This window comes from Antedon mediterranea, chromosome 9 (assembly GCF_964355755.1).
Source record: "Antedon mediterranea chromosome 9, ecAntMedi1.1, whole genome shotgun sequence".
Taxonomy (NCBI): Eukaryota; Metazoa; Echinodermata; class Crinoidea; order Comatulida; family Antedonidae; genus Antedon; species Antedon mediterranea.
The window spans coordinates 25460943-25479053 of record NC_092678.1 but is presented as its reverse complement, the minus strand read 5'-3'; the positions used below and the strand labels follow the sequence as shown (position 1 = coordinate 25479053).

General features: G+C 35.2%; 2 protein-coding genes across 5 annotated transcripts; one reads left to right on the top strand and one right to left on the bottom strand.

Annotated features, from left to right (window-relative positions):
* Nucleotides 1-1757: 1757 nt before the first annotated feature.
* Nucleotides 1758-17615, top strand: LOC140058534 (FYVE, RhoGEF and PH domain-containing protein 4-like). Of its 4 annotated transcripts, none has more exons than XM_072104191.1 (10): nucleotides 1758-1990; nucleotides 13747-13834; nucleotides 14171-14221; nucleotides 14445-14503; nucleotides 14606-14749; nucleotides 14930-15028; nucleotides 15445-15555; nucleotides 16087-16161; nucleotides 16318-16476; nucleotides 17198-17614. In XM_072104191.1, the coding sequence occupies exons 2-10, from the start codon at nucleotides 13786-13788 to the stop codon at nucleotides 17312-17314; spliced, it is 864 nt and encodes a 287-aa protein (XP_071960292.1). In that variant the 5' UTR covers nucleotides 1758-1990; nucleotides 13747-13785; the 3' UTR covers nucleotides 17315-17614. The 4 variants fall into 4 exon arrangements, with proteins under 4 accessions (XP_071960292.1, XP_071960289.1, XP_071960291.1 ...); XM_072104188.1 differs by lacking the exon at nucleotides 1758-1990 and adding an exon at nucleotides 13106-13572 and having other exon boundaries at nucleotides 17198-17615; XM_072104190.1 differs by lacking the exon at nucleotides 1758-1990 and adding an exon at nucleotides 13106-13572 and having other exon boundaries at nucleotides 17134-17615.
* Nucleotides 6724-10320, bottom strand: LOC140058536 (uncharacterized). Its single transcript, XM_072104192.1, has 4 exons — nucleotides 9233-10320; nucleotides 8983-9007; nucleotides 7950-8015; nucleotides 6724-7779 (listed from the first exon to the last, which is right to left on the bottom strand). Exons 1-4 carry the CDS (start codon nucleotides 9470-9472, stop codon nucleotides 7265-7267), a joined length of 846 nt encoding a protein of 281 aa, XP_071960293.1. The 5' UTR covers nucleotides 9473-10320; the 3' UTR covers nucleotides 6724-7264.
* Nucleotides 17616-18111: the final 496 nt, after the last annotated feature.

Here is an 18111-nt window from a genome sequence, read left to right as displayed (position 1 = left end):
CCATCGCAAAGTCGACCACGGATTTAATCATATCGGTTGCGTTTGATATCGATTGCGTTGTTACTTTGGTCGCGCTAAATGTCGTATACATTAATGTTTATCCTATTATATATGTTATGCGCGATTTGAACGATTTGCGCAATTTGAAATTGCGCAAAAAAAATCCTTGCGCAATTTGAATTGAAACATGTGTTTCAAATTGCGCAAGCAACGTATTAAATTGCGCAAGTAATCTGCAAATTGCGCAAGGTTTTTCGACAGATTGTGAAATCATGCACACCCATATTTTTATAGTAATTTCTAAGAATGATTCAAAATTAAAGATAAATATTGCATTTCCTTATTTTAGTAGTGCAAATATTGTTATAAGTTAGCGTACCGTCGAAGAACCGACGAAGGAAAACGAAGCGGTGGTGTTCCACCAGGCGGGCGCGGCGCGGGCGGCCGGCTATAGCCTACTACTCTAGCCTAGCTAGGGTCTGGACTACTGATACTGACTAGGTTACATGGCCTAGCTAAACTAATATTAAAAACTTAAAAAGTGAGTATTAAACATTATCTTCATTGAAATGGTCTTATTTATATAATAAAATACTAAATTTTAAACTCCTCTGCCTAGGCCTAGCCTAGCCATGTATGGGAAAATTTACAGTTCGTTTTCAAATTGCGCAAAGGTGTCATATTGCGCAAGAACTACCTTGCGCAATTTACAAATTGTGCAGCGCAATTTAAAATTGCGCAAAGATTTTCTTGCGCAATTTGAAATTGCGCAAGTTGATTGCGCAATTTGAAATTGCGCAAAAAAATCCTTGCGCAATTTTAAATTGCGCAAGAATTCTTTGCGCAATTTCAAATTGCGCAAGGATTTTTTTGCGCAATTTCAAATTGCGCAAATCGTTCAAATCGCGCATAACACATACATAATTAATGGAGTGATGTGCTTTTTAAAAATCATTAAAAAAATAGTCCCTTGTTTGAAAGTTTTAAAAAGATTATCCCTGATTTATAGTTTCGAAAATGTTAATTTAATATGATTTTAAAATTAGTTACCAGAGCCACAATTACAATTTCTTCAACCTACGCGATACCAGCTCATTTTTTAGGATAATATAATAAATGTGTAGTAGGCCTTCGTATAGATTTACAGTAGTTAAAACAATAACAGTGTTGTAAGACAATAAGTGTTATAGCATGGATTAAAGAATAGAAGGATATGCATCGACGGTGACATCAAACGATTTTACAACGCGCTTGCCTATACTAAAGCACTGCTGCCAATCAAACAAACACGTTCATTGAACTCCGTGTCTCTAACCGCGGCCCTCTGTAAAACGCTGCGAATCAACTGTTACATTTTTTGAGACCAAAACGTAACCATGTAGAAATCGTATGCGCAGTCTGAATGTTCTATTGACATGTCTGCGTCGATGATTAATTGATAACAAACATATATTGCTGAATAATTCTGTTTTAGTTTCATCACAATCGGACTACGAAAAGTTCACTTTCTTACGACTGGTAATTTTAGGTAGTTGGTAATATTAATAAAATATGCCATTTTTATATTTGAATTATCATTATTTGCCTGCCATCTTCTGTCATTAAAAATTGCGTTAATCTATAGAATATTAAATTATGCATTTGACCATGTATGTTGTTAGCGTGGCCGGTGTTCAGACATACAACAATCGTGTTTTTTAATATATGGCTAAGCAGTGGTTTCTTCATAAATCTCCTTAATTATCGATGTGATTATATTTAAACTGTAGTGCCTGGTGATTGGCTAGTGGTTATGTCATCCACATCACATCCAATCACCGGGCCTAATTGAATGAAAACAGCGATCCCTGATCCGGGATTGGCTGGCTATGTATAGTTGCGATTCGTTACCTAGCGGTCGTTTTGAAAAGTACACGCAGGGCAAACTTGATCACGAACAAACGAAGTAGGCCTACCTATTATTATTATTCACACAAGAAGTAAGACAACGGTGAGTATTTAAGATTAGCCTAGGCCTACCTAGGCAGTATCAATGTCGGCAAATCATAGGGTTTACTAGCCCAGTTTAGCCTAGTTAGTACAAGGCCTGGGCCTAGCTAGGCTAGCATTCTTGCTGATTTTGTAATTTTACAACAAATGAGACAACTAATAGTTATTGTCTCAGATGTAGGGCTACTACAGGTCATAAAATGCTACTTTAATCATCATAAAAAAATCATTAGCGTAGATCAATCGCGGCAGAAACCAACATAGTCAATAGTTGACCATCTACAAACATCATGCCACCAAAGAACGCGCGAAAGAAGCGTAGTAGCCAACAAGGTTAAATGTCGTTGCACATGTGCAGTAAACAATATATTAGGCACGCGACCGTTTCGTTGTTACCATGCGGTTAATTAAACTGTAACATTGTGGGCGGTCCGCGGTCTGTCGGCGAGAGTCAAGGAACCCTTGATCTCACGTCGATGCATATCCTTCTATTCTTTAATCCATGGTTATAGGCTACTTATTGATCATTTTGCATTTATTGACAAGTTATGTGTCTTAATTTTATAATGACTTTTCAAAATGAAGAAAAAAAAAGGGGATTTCATCGCCGATATGATTGTTTTACATGCAGGTATTAGTAAAATTAAAACGCGACATTTTGACCATGGAAAAACCATCGTACAGTATCGTGTGCGTGTTTTTTAAAAAGGGGAATCCCCGACGGTCAGCAGAAAGACGTAGCAGCTGTGAGGAAACAGATACCAGAAGGCGCAGCTCCGATTGGTTTCAGAGAATGTTTCAGATGGCGAGTCGCCTTTTATTCAACAGCACAATGATCATTTTACTGAAGAAATTCTTTTCAATCCTTTTGGTTATAGAACATTCTAATTATCATGCCTAATAAATATCCTCATATCAGGTGTTTATTTAATTTTAAATTAAACAAGACAGTGAAGAGGCACGTAATAATACGTACACGGACGTACGACAAATACACACACGCACGTTATCATTTACGACATTATAGTGGTGATATGATGCAATTTTATAATGGAATATAATGATGGGATTGCCTTTCCAGGAGTCTTACAATCAATGTTCACTGTAATACTATGTATATAATAGTAAACTGAATGTTTATAAATAAATTGTTTTACGTAATTTGTTGCATATAAAATAAAAGACACGGACGCAGCCTACGTTTCCTATAAAATATTTCACATTTAAATAATTATGTACTGTTAAATGACATTATGCTGGATAATACTATATCTTAAACTATGTTTACAAATTGTCATTTTTTAAGCCACACATCTTTCTCATCATACTGACCTGTAAAATAAAAACAAAAATCAATTATTAATATAGGCCTAATAATAATAATAATAAATATTCATCGACCAAAGTAAAAATAATCTAGATCGTATAACATCATTTTATCGCGACCGATTTCGAACGCGACTGATATCATCGTAAAACTCCGGCGGAGTTTCCCCATCTTCAGATGGTGCGTTGTGTAGAGTGCGACAACGGCAACGGCGGAGTAATTACGGGGGTTTCCCTCTGGTAAGCTAGCACGTCGTTAGTGCGACCGTGGAGTGCGACCGAGTGATTAGTCGGGGGTGATATGGGGGTGCGTGCCGATCGTGTGACCTGAAACTACATGGCGGGGCTTCCCCTTTTATGCCTACACGTTCTGTGTTATTTTGTGTATCATTGCAACATTTTACGCACTTGTAAACTATTTTTTAACGTTTTGGGGCGACTTTGCGATTGGGCGACTTTGCGATGGGGCGACTTTGCGATGGAGCGACTTTGCGATGGGGCGACTTTGCGAAGGGGCGACTTTGCGATAGGGCGACTGTGTCGGGGCGACTTTGTTTTGGGGCGACTTTGCGATGGGGCGACTGTGTAAGGGGCGACTTTGTATGGGGCGACTTTGCGATGGGGCGACTTGACTAGCATCCCTACTCTGTACTGTAGGCTAGTCATTTTGTGTGCGAGAAAAACGTCTGTAAAATCATCAATTTAAAAATGTATTTGTTACTTTTTATGTGATTCTTTTTCATGAAAGTGCCAATTCTAAGGTGTGGTATTCAGAATAAATGTTGGGAGTTAAAATACAAGGCAGGTGCGAAAGATAAATATTTGTAATCTTAGGTGTTGGGTCTTAGCTTTCGTGATCTTAGGTCTTAGGGGGTCTGAGCTTTCGTGGTCTGAGCTTTCGTGACACCCGCCATCACGATGCCAAACGATGGCTTTTGATTCTATCTAGGCCTCCTACGCATATTATAAAATATGGCCTCCATGGCCTACCTACAGGGATAGAGCCCTACAAAATATCCCTAGCTTTGATCTGTGACAACCAGGCCTGATGACAAGACTAGACAAGTTATTTTTAACATTGGCAAAATTCTACTACATTTGGCCAATCACAGTTCGTTATTTATGGTCATATTTTTGTGACATGTTTGACCTGATAATGAAGCTCCGCCTACTTCACAATAACCTGGGTGACAAAAACATAAATGGCCAATCATAATTCGGGAAATTTGTTTGATTATGAGAGGCTCCGCCTACATCATCACTTGTTATGGCCACAGCAGCAGCGCGCGAGTGTTTTTTTTTTATGATGTTGCCAAGACATATATGTCTTTTATGCTGGAGTTATTTTTATGAGGTCATTTCGTCCCAATTTCGAGTTCCCACAACCTACTAGCCATCCGGGCTTAAAGGAAGATACTTTAGGTAGCCCGGAGCTGTTTTTACTAGCCATTGTACGCCGGGCTAGCACTAAATCGAGCCCTGGTCATATATACTTTATTGTCCATTTAAAAAACAGAAATGTGATTTGAAATCAATTGCTTGCTTGCGAGTATTATATAAGGTATGGTTTAAAGATCTTTGGTTATGTTCGGCTTCGGGATGTTATACCATACTTAGGCCTAGGCTAGGCTAGGCTATTATAGGGGTCGTCGGTTTCGTGTTATGGGTCGTCCAATTCTAGGTCGTCCAATTCGAGGTCGCCCGGGTCGTTGGGGTCGTCCAATTCGAGGTCGTCGCTTTCTACACACCCTTGTAATGTATTCAGTCAAATTGTACCTGCTTATTTCGATTCTTGTAAGATGCTCGATGAAGGATTTATGTGACTGGATAGTCATCATACTGAAAACTGCTACTACAATACATACAAGAATGACACATGCAACGGCAATACCAAGTGAAACATGGTGTTGCTTCTGTACAACCACCACTTGTTTTCCAGGAGGAACTGCATCAACATCACTATATTGACACTTGGCCATTCCTTTCTCTTTATTTTGAGTGTGTGCTTTGGTCATTACTTCCATATACATATTATCCATCTCTGCCATGATTCTTGATTCTTTCTGTTGTTTGCTGTTTGTTTGTCCGTCCTAATACTAAAATCAGTATTTATACCAACAGCAAAACCGCATATTGAGGAACTATTTAGCACTCCCAAATAATACCTTATTGTTCTCATTCTTGTTTACTACATTAAAATATTTTCTCATTTTTACTAAATATTACCACAACACATCTTTTCAAAGAGATAATATTATCTAGATTAAATTGCAAGTTGGCATACTATATCCGTAAATCAATCCTGATCAGATGTGTAGGCCTATATACGACACAAATTGAAACACATTCTTAATTTCAATATAGTACAAATATCAGCTTTCGTTCGTTTTCTACGAAACATAATTTTGGTGGTTCTTCTACGGGTAACGATTTGTTTTGATATAAAGTTTGCGATACAGTACTGTGTATATAAAACTTGAGAACGGTCAAAGCAATGGTGTAACGGCTATGAGCTTATGAGGGCCCCTGAGCAGTGCCCTGAGGAAAAATCAGGCATTCAAATATTTTATTTCGGAATTTACGGTCCATATGAAGTAAAATTACATATGGAATTAAAGACTGTACTAATTACTACTACTCATCTCAGTGTTTTGGCAAAAATATTCTTTGCAACACCATGAATAGAGGATAAACAAGAATATTTCTTACAAAAAAAGCCACTCGACTTTTTGATGTAACAATTTTAATTATTATTTTTTCATCAATTGATATAATTATTAATTTAAGAAATAATGATTTATTATCAATTTTATTTGTTTAATGCTTTGTCTACACTATCAAACTTTATACGACAAAAAAATGTGAAGTGCTGATATTTATATGGACACGCTATATCACTACCTGCCATATTTGGGCATATCACTACCATATTTGGGCACATCAAACTTTTTTGTCAAACAAGTTTCATACTCCCACTTTTGGTGAGACGAAACGTCTCACTTTAGACCAATTTTTTTGTGGTATTTATAAAGTTTTTAAAGTTGTTTAACTATTCATATTTTATTGATGATATTGGCAATGTTGATATAATATATCAAATAAATTACTAAAAAAACGTTCACACTCGTTCCGGCAGAGTTCCGCTCCGGCGCTGGTAAATCAAACCAAACATCAATGTTTTGTTTTCACATGGCTCCGTGCTGAAACAGTTGTAAAAGACCCTCAATACACATGGGTTAAACACGGTTATGTTCATAATGACAATGCTAAAATATCAAAACTATATTTTTGTCTTGCAACATTTTTACGAAAGTTGACTGATGGAATATAAATGTACAAATAGTCAATTGTAAAACAATAAAAACGATTTACGAAAATAGTGGTTTTGTATCAGAAATTTTAATAACTTTGTTAATGCTATAGTAAACAAAATGTTATGTCAAAGCAAGAAAAGCATGTAGATATAGAAAACATACAATAAAAAACATATTAAATAATTCATAGCAGTCTAGTGCACCTGGAAATAGCATTATTATTACTAGGCTAGACTATGCCTGTAGGGGCCTATAATCTTTTATACCGTATCAAATATTTGTTTAGCACTACGGCGCAGATCCTGGGAAGCCTGATGGGAGATAGCCAAACAAAGCAGTAGGCTGCTGTGGGTACGCAGAAGGCCTAACCCAAATTTCCTCAGTTTCGGCAGTTAAGCTTGAGAACCAGAATAAATATTTTACCTTTACCATCAAAATTCTATTCTATACATCTTTTTAAGAAAATGCAGTATGATATTCGTTATTTATAGAGGTTAACTTCCAAGAGGTGAATTTATACAGAGTACAAACTACACAAGTTTGCGCAAGACCCCTTGCAACAAACCAATAAATGAAGAATACAAATTGGACCTTATGACACCAGTATCACCAATACAGTGTCGAAGGAAAGTAAATTATTGTGTACAAATTGCACAAGTCAACTCGTAACCATCAACGTAAGGTGGACAAGGCAACCCTCCAACTACATTTTCTGCATTGCATCGGCCCTCAACATGAAATAGAAAGCTGGCCGATACCCCATCCACATCACCGGCATTAGGTCTACCCTTTATGTAAGATGGACTTTCATCTACGCAGACGTATTCTGCACGTTTTTCGTTCTTTCTAGAAGCCATCATGTATCCGCTAAACTCTGTAATCCAACCAATTGGGCATTCGGTATCCGCTGGCAAAAGTAACGAGACGCTTCGTGGGGCTTGACAAACGGCGCAAGGAAAGTTTAAACCATGGAGTTTTTTTGTTGGTTGGAACATTTTTGTTGATTCCCTGAATTCCACAGCAGCGATTGATCCTCTTGTGGTTTGATAGCCTGCCATTGTGAATTTGTATCGTGGTTGGTCAGGTAAACAAAGATAGTTTGCACCACTCCCAGTATTACTACCGGTATGTGGTGCACCAGACATGACACCTAGAAATATAAATAAACCCTAAATATTGGGCTGAAATATAATATTACCTCAAAACTTTGATAGGTATCATTTACAATGTTCTGCAAAGACATAGTATCATCTTTATTTACTGATGAATATTCAAAATAATTACAATTTTATTTTAAATAAAACATTTTTATTTAAATACCTTTGTATACTAATTCAGCAGTACTTGGACAATCCATACGCCCCCAACGTGTGTATAAAGTATAAACTATAAATTAATTTAAAAAATTGTTATCATTTAAATTTTAATACAAAATTATTTGCGATTCTGGGTTTTGATCCCCACACTGGTTGACCATGTACACCATGTGTGTACACTGGAAATACGGTTTATAGTTCTTATATCTGAGAAGACCATAGAGTGAGTGAGACTTGAACCCTTGCCGATGTTATGGCCGGGTTACGGTTCCACTGTCTTAAAGCTCAGATACTAGGGCTTGAATTTTAAATATAATATCTGGTTAATTGTACATAAATCAAATATTTGTAACAGAAATCAAGACGAAAAAAACATAAAATTCTCTTAATATGGTCAAATAAAAAATTTGGCAAAATTCTGCTATAAAAACCAGGAAGACTACTTTTTTCAGTAGTTAGGTAGTTTCACCTAATGTAATAACATGTCTGGTGACTCCCTACTGTAGGAGGTGACAAAAAATGGTGGATATACGGTGGATAATTTTTGCTATAGCATGAAAATAAAAATCTGAAGTTGAATAAAAATACCAGAAATGTAAAATTCAAGTTATATTACCTATATTTAGTCATCTGATAACATTTTTTACCACACCGTTTATTTTTGTTATAGCTTTTTAAAATGCCTCTCTATTTACAAAATTTGTGTACAAAAGAATAGAGATTTTACTGTGTAATTTGAACTATCCCCCCACTGATAAGAAAGTGCTTATTTTCAACAAGCTCGTGTAACACAAATAAAATCCCAAAAATTATGAAACATAGGGGAAACTATAGATTGATAATTATTGGAATGTATGATCAATAGAAATTTTTTGCCCGCACCTGGCCTTTAAGCGCTCGGCCATTCACATTCATATTATTGAAGAGGAAAAGATCTCAGCAAATTAATTAAAACTGTTTAAAAACTGTTATATTCTGGGGCTGAACCTTTATTTTCCTTATTTAATATTGTGTTTTAAGGGTATAAAAAAGCCTACCTTTAGTTTGTGAACGTATGTTTTCCTAGATTAAAGCCAAAAAAAAAATTCATTACCAAGATGTTAAAATTCGGTTTAAGTAATTTCTATTATATCTAGTCAATTAAGTACTTTACATAGGTAATCTGTTTTTACAACCACTCTCTGATCTACAACATGTGTATCATTAGTAACTATATTTTGTCAACAACATGCTGTCAATACTACTACAGGTATTGTAATGTTTTCTGTCATAATTGCACCTACTTACGTTATGTGACTGGATAGTCATCATACTGAAAACTGCTACTACAATACATACAAGAATGACACATGCAACGGCAATACCAAGTGAAACATGGTGTTGTTTCTGCTGTACAACCACCACTTGTTTTCCAGGAGGAACTGCATCAACATCACTATATTGACACTTGGCCATTCCTTTCTCTTTACTCTGTATCTCCTCCCTGGCTGTTACTTCTATATACATACTATCCATCTCCTCTGCCATTCTTGTTGTTATCTGTCTGTCCCTAACACTAACAGTATTTATACCAACAGCAAAACCGCATATTGAGGAACTTCAAACTATAATAGCTTAATTACTAGTTAATAATGTGTAATTACTAATACATAGAATTTTTGTTTATACTACATTAAAACAATTATTTCCTCACTTCTACTAAAATAACCACAACACATCTTTTTTAAAGACAACAACAAATTAAAATGTGTTATATCAAGATTAAATTACAAGTTGGCATACTGTACATCCGTAAATTAATTTCCGATCTGATATTCGACACAAATTGAAATAAATTATTAATTTCAATATACAATAATATTGGTTTTCGTTCGTTTTCTACGAAACATAATTTTTAAGTGGTTCTTCTACAGGTAACGATTTGTTTTGATATAAAGTTTGCGGTACAGTATATTATAAAACTGGAGAAAGATTAAAGCAATGGCGTGATGTCTGAGTCTCGGTTTGGGCTTTTTTTTGGCATGGTTGGAATTCCTTTTATTGTATTAGTTTATGTACAGCGCTAGGTTTCACAACATTAGGCGCTATATAAATCTAGGATATTATTACAGTATTATCATTATTTATGTAGTACAATACTAACAGTAGTACATTAAAAATCAATAATTAATTTCTTAGAAGGATGAGGTTAATATAATATTTAAATAATAATTACCGGTTAATATTTCAAATATAATTGTATTACAGTATAATTATTAATAGATTTTTGTTTAACGATTAACACATTTGTTCAGTGGAACAGTGGAACCGTAACCCAGCCATAACATCGGCAAGGGTATGAGGCTCACTCGCTCCATGGTTCTGGTGGAGAACAAGTCTTCTCAAATAAGAACTATAAACCATAGGTCCAGTGTATACACATTGTGTGTGCACTTTTAAAATCCTAGTACATCTTTCGAGACGAGTAGGTGGTTACCCGGTGTACTAGTACACACACTCGGCCACTGTGTCGAGAGAGCGCCGTAAATGGCTGCAGGACATGACAAGACCCTAGAGGAGAAGCATGTTATTGAAAGGTAACATCTAGTCCAAAGCGAGTCTTTTTGGATAAGGACTATTACTGTCGAGGGTCCAGAGAAATATATGAGTCGAGAATCGAAATATCACACGGTTATATGCTTCCTTTAAGTCTTTATTTACCAATACCGTGATAGAGTTGATTAACTGTAAAACAATAAAAATGACATAATAGTATGGTTAACTATTAATTAATTATAAAGTTCTTGGTTCTTAATTTAAAACTGGTTTAACATGACCTATTTAAACAATTGACAGAATGATAATATTAACATTGATCCATCAGCAACAACTGCAATTAATACAGTCTTCTATAATAATGCATAATTGTTGTCCAGTATTACTATTACTATTATAATATGAGCATAAATATTAGCTATTCAAACAACAATTTAACGAGTGTTGACAAAGTGCGAGGCAGCGAGGCACGCGAGGCAAGCGAGGCATGCCAAATATTTGTGCGAGGCATCATTTTATCATTTCCAAAAGTGCGAGGCATGCGAGGCATATAGTTTACAATTTCAAAAAGGTGCGAGGCATATCTTAACGTGCTATTATGATATATTATAGGCCTAATAATCAATCGATACAAGCGTATCTAAATAGATTCGTGTATACACTCATCATGTTGTTTATTTTTATGTAGGCCTAACGATTGTTTTTTCATTCAAGTCATATCGTGTCAAATTTTACTTTTACAAAAGTGCCCAAACTACGGTTCAAAAATCTGAACGACAGTCTTCAACTTTCGATAAACAATAATTGTTATAGCGACACACTCATCAAATGACTGCAATGTTTGTTGGCATTTCGAGCGTGTTCACTCACATGTCTCTCGAACATAGCAGAGTGAAAATAATATTTTGTCACACCCCTGCGCCTAGATCCGGTAGACCCGAGAGATGGACAATCCCTCTTTACTATTTAGCAGGTAGCGGAATGATTCAGCCCTCAGCTCAGAGGATCGTGGTGCATTCCACTCCTATAGCACGTGGTTTCAGCAGCAACGCACAGACTTCTCTCTGAGCGGCGTGCCAAAGACATTTTTGACATTCCATTCTCTATGAACAACACGTGTACCTCTCTCGCAAATAAGGTGAACAGCGATTGCCAGGACAAGTTCAATAACTGGCGGTGAATAAAAGGTAACTGATATGCCGATCCAATAACATGCCGCAAAGAAAAAAATTGCGACAGAATTCTGGAGCGCGTGTGAAAAAAGACTTACGTCCGACAATTGTAATACTAGGCCTAAAATTAAACTTTAGCTAATATGCTTAGCCCTAACCTAGATAAGAGGCCTATGTAGAAAATAATTTAATCAATTTTGATAAAATAATAATTGGTGTAATATTTAATAATGATACACTATTCCTGTTTTAGTAAGCTAGGTATATTACGAACGATTTTTATTTATTGTTGTCCATGTACGTACTAATAAACCTGGCGCTAGTTTCCTTCGCTTGTATTTTTACTCCAAATTTGATAACTAACTTTATCGTGTGAATACCACACCTTAGCAGTATACCTCATGAGTACTTTAATGAAAGAATCACATAAAAAGTAACAAATAAATCCTTAAATTAATGATTTTACAGGCGTGTTTCTCGCACACTGTTCGCGAATTTCACTTATTCAATGTTCAATATTTTTGTTTCTATGGAGCGCCAAAAGAGCAACGATAATAGAGGACTAAAACTCAGTGGAATGCGTCAATTTCTCATGCATTTATTGGTGAAAAACACGTTTTATTTCAATATATTTGTTAATTTGTCAATAAAAATGTTGTAATATGTTACTGCTGATACTGTTATGTTTTCAAAGAATAATAATCGATCCTAAATCAACATCACTACCTAGTCTAGACCTAGGACATCCTACTAAGGATATTATGATGAATTTTTCTATTTTATTCTTTAAAAGGTTAACGAAACCGTGTACATTATCAACAGTAACATTTTTCCTTACAAAATCTATTGAAATTGTACTTGATTTTCACCAAATAATGCGTTAAATATAAATGGATTCCACAGAGTTTTTAGCCCTCTAATTAATTTTGCTCTTTTGGCGTTCCATAGAAACCAAAATATTGAACATTGAGTGTGCGAAATGCGAGAAAAACAACGTCTGTAAAATCACCAATTTAATGGATTTATTGTTACTTTTATGTGATTTTTCTTCATTAAAGTAGGCCTACTAATTCTAAGCTGTGGTATTCAGGATAAAGCCTTGGTTAAATTACAAGGCAGGTGCAAAAGGAAACTAGCCTAGCGGACCTAGGCCTAGGCCTAGGCTACTTCAATTTCGGTGATTTCCTGCCTTGCAATTTTGAGAAATGATAAAATGATGCCTCGCATTTTTTGATGATGGTAAAACGATGCCTCGCATAAATTTCTGACTTGCCTCGCATGCCTTCCCTGCCTTCCCTGCCTCGCGTGCCTCGCTGCCTCGCACTTTGTTACTACCCCAATTTAACCAAAGAACAAGCATATAAACTGTAATGCTTTCATAGAAGCAACAGGTATATCTCACTTATGAGATGGTCCCTGAAAGTTAAAACAAAGTTATCTAGGCCTAGCTTACCGAATTCTGTAAACTTTCCCTGGCTTATGGTTCAGTAATTTATACAAAAACTTTCTAAAATCTCTCTCTATTTATCTCTTATAATCTCCAACTAACTTCTTAAATCCTGTCTTCTTTCCTTTTCACACAAAAAAGGCATGTTACCATGCAACCTCCTCATATTGCAATAAGTTGCCACAGAAAACCAAATATTTTGCCCAATATTAATTAAACTAGAAGCAATGGCTTCTACAAGGACTATAAACCGTAGTCCAGTGTACACATCTACTGTAGCTCATGTGCATTTTAAAGAACCTAGTACATTTTTTGAGACCCTGGAATACATCACAGCCACTGATCATGTCTATATCGGTTAGCAACGGAGGACGGAAAAAATGGCAACTAAAAAAAATCATCATCAAACTACACACTATCACCGGCTAACCGGCGGCGTAGACAAGGTTACATTTCGAGGACCTTCAAAAGAGGTGTGCGCGCGTGTGCGTCATAATATTGAAGGAAAAAAAAATCATATCGCGCGACCGGGCCTAGCCTAGCCTAGCCTAGCCTAGCCTAGCCTTGACTGAAGTGGTTGCACAGTATAATTAAAATATTTCAATAAATATAATTATTCGTAATATTACTTGTTTTGTCTTCAACAGGCAGATCCATTATGCCATCATCTGTCTTTACAACATCATATGTTAGAACCTGTACAGAGAGTACCACGATACCAATTGTTACTAAGAGGTCAGTAACCTTTGTTATATTTGCTAATAATAATAATATCCTGGATTTATATAGTGCCTAATGTTGTGAAACCTCTCAGCGCTGAACATTATTACCCCAGTAATTTTTTGGATCAAACACGTATGGAAACATACTCCCATAATGCAGCTAGTAATCAACGCAAAGTTGTGTCTTGATCTAACAGGGTTCCCATTTATACACCTGGGTGGAGAGAGGCGTATTAGGCCTAAAACAGCATGAAACAGATTAAGAAAGTTTAACTGATGCTTAAAATGTGTATGGTGTTCGGTTTAGAGGTTTATAGAAAATTTGGATTCTTTTTTTTTAATTTTTCAGATTACCTTAAAAAACTTCCAGGAGACTCAGAGGATAAAACAGATGCCTGTAGTAAGTGCTAGTTATATACACTACAATTAATAGATCCCTAACATTATCGGAAATATTAAAATGACTAATACTTAATGGTAAAAGTACACTACTTTAAGTACTTACTTGAAATAACATTAATGTAAGCTCATACACTACAAGCCCTCTAACATTATCCTACTATTAATTAATGTTGAGTGGTAAAAGTACACTACTTTAATGTAACCTTACATTGTCTTTTCAGAAGCACTTGACTTAATCTCAGCAGCAGCCCAACATTCCAATGATTTCATGAAAAGCATGGTAAGTAATAAACTTAAGTATCCTAGTAGTTTTGACTTAAGTCAATTGTTTCTTCATAAACTTATTTTTAACTGTCTACATAATTAATTTTTTTTTCTTTAGGATAAATTTCAGAAACTTTTAAAGATTAATGAAATGATTGACGGTGAGGACATCATCGACCCCACAAGAGAGTTTTTGAAAGAAGGAAAGATCACAAAGATAGCAGCAAGAAGTGGTGACCAACAGGAACGATATCTGTTCCTGGTAAGTGGTACTTAAGTTCGCTAGTCCGCACCATCTCTACAAACGCGCAAACAGTAAGCTTGCGATGAAAACCATACCATGGAATTAAACATACGACAATAGAAAGCCAAGCTTGCAATTAAAACTATACCATGGAATTAAACATGACCTCTTGAATTAACCAATTGATTTTAATTTCAGTTTAATGATGTCCTGTTCTGCACTCAGAATCGAAAGCTAATCACAGGAGGAACGTCAAGTTACAAAGTGAAGGCTCGGTTAGACATCGATGGAATGAAGGTATTTATTTATTTTATTTATTCAACTATGTTTTACAAGGGTAGCCTTAACAGTTGTACTACAGCAGTACAGCTGACTTGAAGAGGCCCTCAATGATGTATGGTATTGCCCATGTGTAGCTTCTCCTTTTTATGTTTCTCTTTCTTCGGCCTAAAGTCTGAAAAAAGTTATAAAATATGTTTAGATTGCCTGTTATCCTCATAAAATATTAAACAATATTAATAAGTTAATGACTTAACTTTCTTGACCCACCGACCCTCATTAAAGACAGGATATACCCCAGCTTCAATTTTATAATTTCTTTTTCAAAATGCCATTATTATGGGAAAACTAAAATGTTGTATTTTATACTTTTCTTCAGAAACATAAAGTAGTATTGTAAAACTTTTAATAATGTAACTGTATAATATTTCTAGATTTTTGATGGAGAAAACAGCAAATATGACCATACATTTAGACTTGAGAGCAAACAAAAGACTTTGGAGTTACAAGGGAGTTCAGATGATGAGAAAGAATCATGGATGAGGGTAAGATCATTGGAACATTCCAGTAATAAGGGGAGACATACCTGAGAAACAAACAAGGACTGTGAAGGTATCTCAAAGATATCCTTCCAGTGGTGTAACGGCTATGAGCACTCACTGGCTAAACCCAGGCGCTTCGAAGCTCATGGGAAAAAGAGAGGAAAAACAGGCATTAGAATATGTAAAAGAAGCTAAAAAACGCCTGAGGCCTCTCTGCTGCTTCTCTTTGGAATTCTCTCCCTCGTCATTTTACTAAATCAACTTCTATTGCTATTTTTAAAAAAAAGAACTTAAACGGCATCTTTTTAACATCCAATATTTTTATTTGATTTTTACTTCAGTTTAGTTGATTCTGGTGCTATACAAATACCTAAATTATTATTATCTTCCCACCCCTTAATAGAGGTTCAGATGCAACAGGGGTTTGATACTTTATACATTGTATTTACCAACAGCAAATTGTATTATGTGCCTACTCCTTCTATTTCTGAGTCATGAATTTGATTCACCAACTTTTATTGACATTTATTTCAGGCAATACTCGGTGCAATACAAGAATTGTTAAGAAGAAAAGAGACGTTTAAAGCGTTATCAGTAGATAAAGATGAAGTAAGTTTGATTTATTTTTTCAACAATGTAGAATTGTTAAAAATCTATTTGTTTTACAATTTTAAAATACATTGAAATAATAATTTTGGTTGTGTTTATAGAGCACTTTATTTTTACTGTGTTTAAAAAATAATTTTATTTATTTTTTTCTTTAAGACGGACAGTCGGCCAGTAACCGAATCGGGTGAGGACAGTTTTCATCTTGGTTTGCGTGCGCCTCGATGGATACGAGATGACGAAGCAACCATGTGTATGCGGTGCGCCCTTGATTTTGGGCTGACACGCCGTAGACACCATTGTAGAGCATGTGGAGTGGTAAGTCACTTACTTAGTTTTATACCAATGGATTTAGGTTGGCAGATACAGTAGAACCGTTGGTACTGTAAGGGGACACCTTTGAAACCACAACAAGAGAGGTGTCCCCTGAATAGCAGTTGGCCCTAGTTTTAAAACATCTATTATCCATTGTTTATTTAACTAGAAAGTGTCCCCTTATAGGGGGTCCCTAAGAGGGGGTTCTACAGTAGATACTTAATAGTTTGTGGTGGTGGTATTTAAATGTCTATCAAAAGTATCATTATTTAAAATTGTTTATTTTATAAGGTGGTATGTTTTATGATTTTTTTGTTAAATTTGTCATTTCATATTTCATATGTATGATAATGGTCTAATGGTAGGACATCTGCATATCAAGCATTCTGGGTTCGAATCTAGATGGACCTCCTTTTTCTCAATAACTTAATTAATTTTGCTATGCATATAAATTGCTATATGTTAATGGTATCCATATTACTTGTAATATAGAAACCAACAAAGTCAATGTAATAAATTACATAAATTAAGAAAACCAATGTGTCCATATTTAAACTTACCATAGTTATAGTAAATTAAAACTATAGCTACATTTCTGCTATAAACATTACATTTTTAAAACAGTAATCGCATCATCGCTTTGTTTATTACCATTACCAGTCGTATGCGTAAATTGACCTTAAGCATGGTTCCCAACAAACATCGCAGTTTTGATTTCATGCAGGCAGGGGCAAACACAATTATTGGAAGGGCATTGCGTTATGTTGCGGCGCAAGTGGAACCAAGCGTTAAGGACGGTATTTTGACATTGAGAAAGGATTTGTTAGCATTATTAAGCTAAATTCACACTGCATCTTGTTAAATAAAAAAACATATAAAGAATCTAAAAGCTTGCTGTCTGAATGTGTGATATAGCTTTATCGTGTCATTTTAATTTGTATTTTTATTTAAAACGAATGGTAGCTCTTCTTTTTTTAAACAAGCAACTAACTGTGGTTATCCTGATTTTCACACTTTATTGTACTTAATTTTTTATTTATATTTTTATGAATGTTGTGTGAAAAATAAAGAATCAATCAATCAATCAATCAATCAAACTTATTTATTACAATAAAATCCTAGTTCTTTCATTTTTATGTTCTTTTTTTTTAATTATTATTTTGTATTAATTATTTAAATAATCATAATTAACTGTTTGTATACCTTGTTATTTGTAAAGTGTGGATTATGTAAATAAAAAATTACACTGAAATTGATTGTAGTTTCAATTGTATTGTACTCAGATATGTATTTTTACATAGACATGTATTGTTTAAGCTCTGTCTACACTATCAAAGTTTATGTGACAAAAAAAATGTGATGTGCCCATATATGGACATGATGATGTCATATCACTACCATATTTGGGCACATCACACTTAAAACTAGTTTGACAGTGTAGACAGAGAGCTTTGGTACACTTTTGTAAAAATTATTATGAAACTGTGGTGGCATCTTTGGTGGCATCCCCCCCCCCCCCCCGCCTTGCAATCATACAGTAGCATGCATTCATTTGGTTTGGTATGCTATATCTATTGTTTTTGTTAGATTAGTAACAACATAATTGTTTGTAATCATGTTGTCACTTTCATGACATCA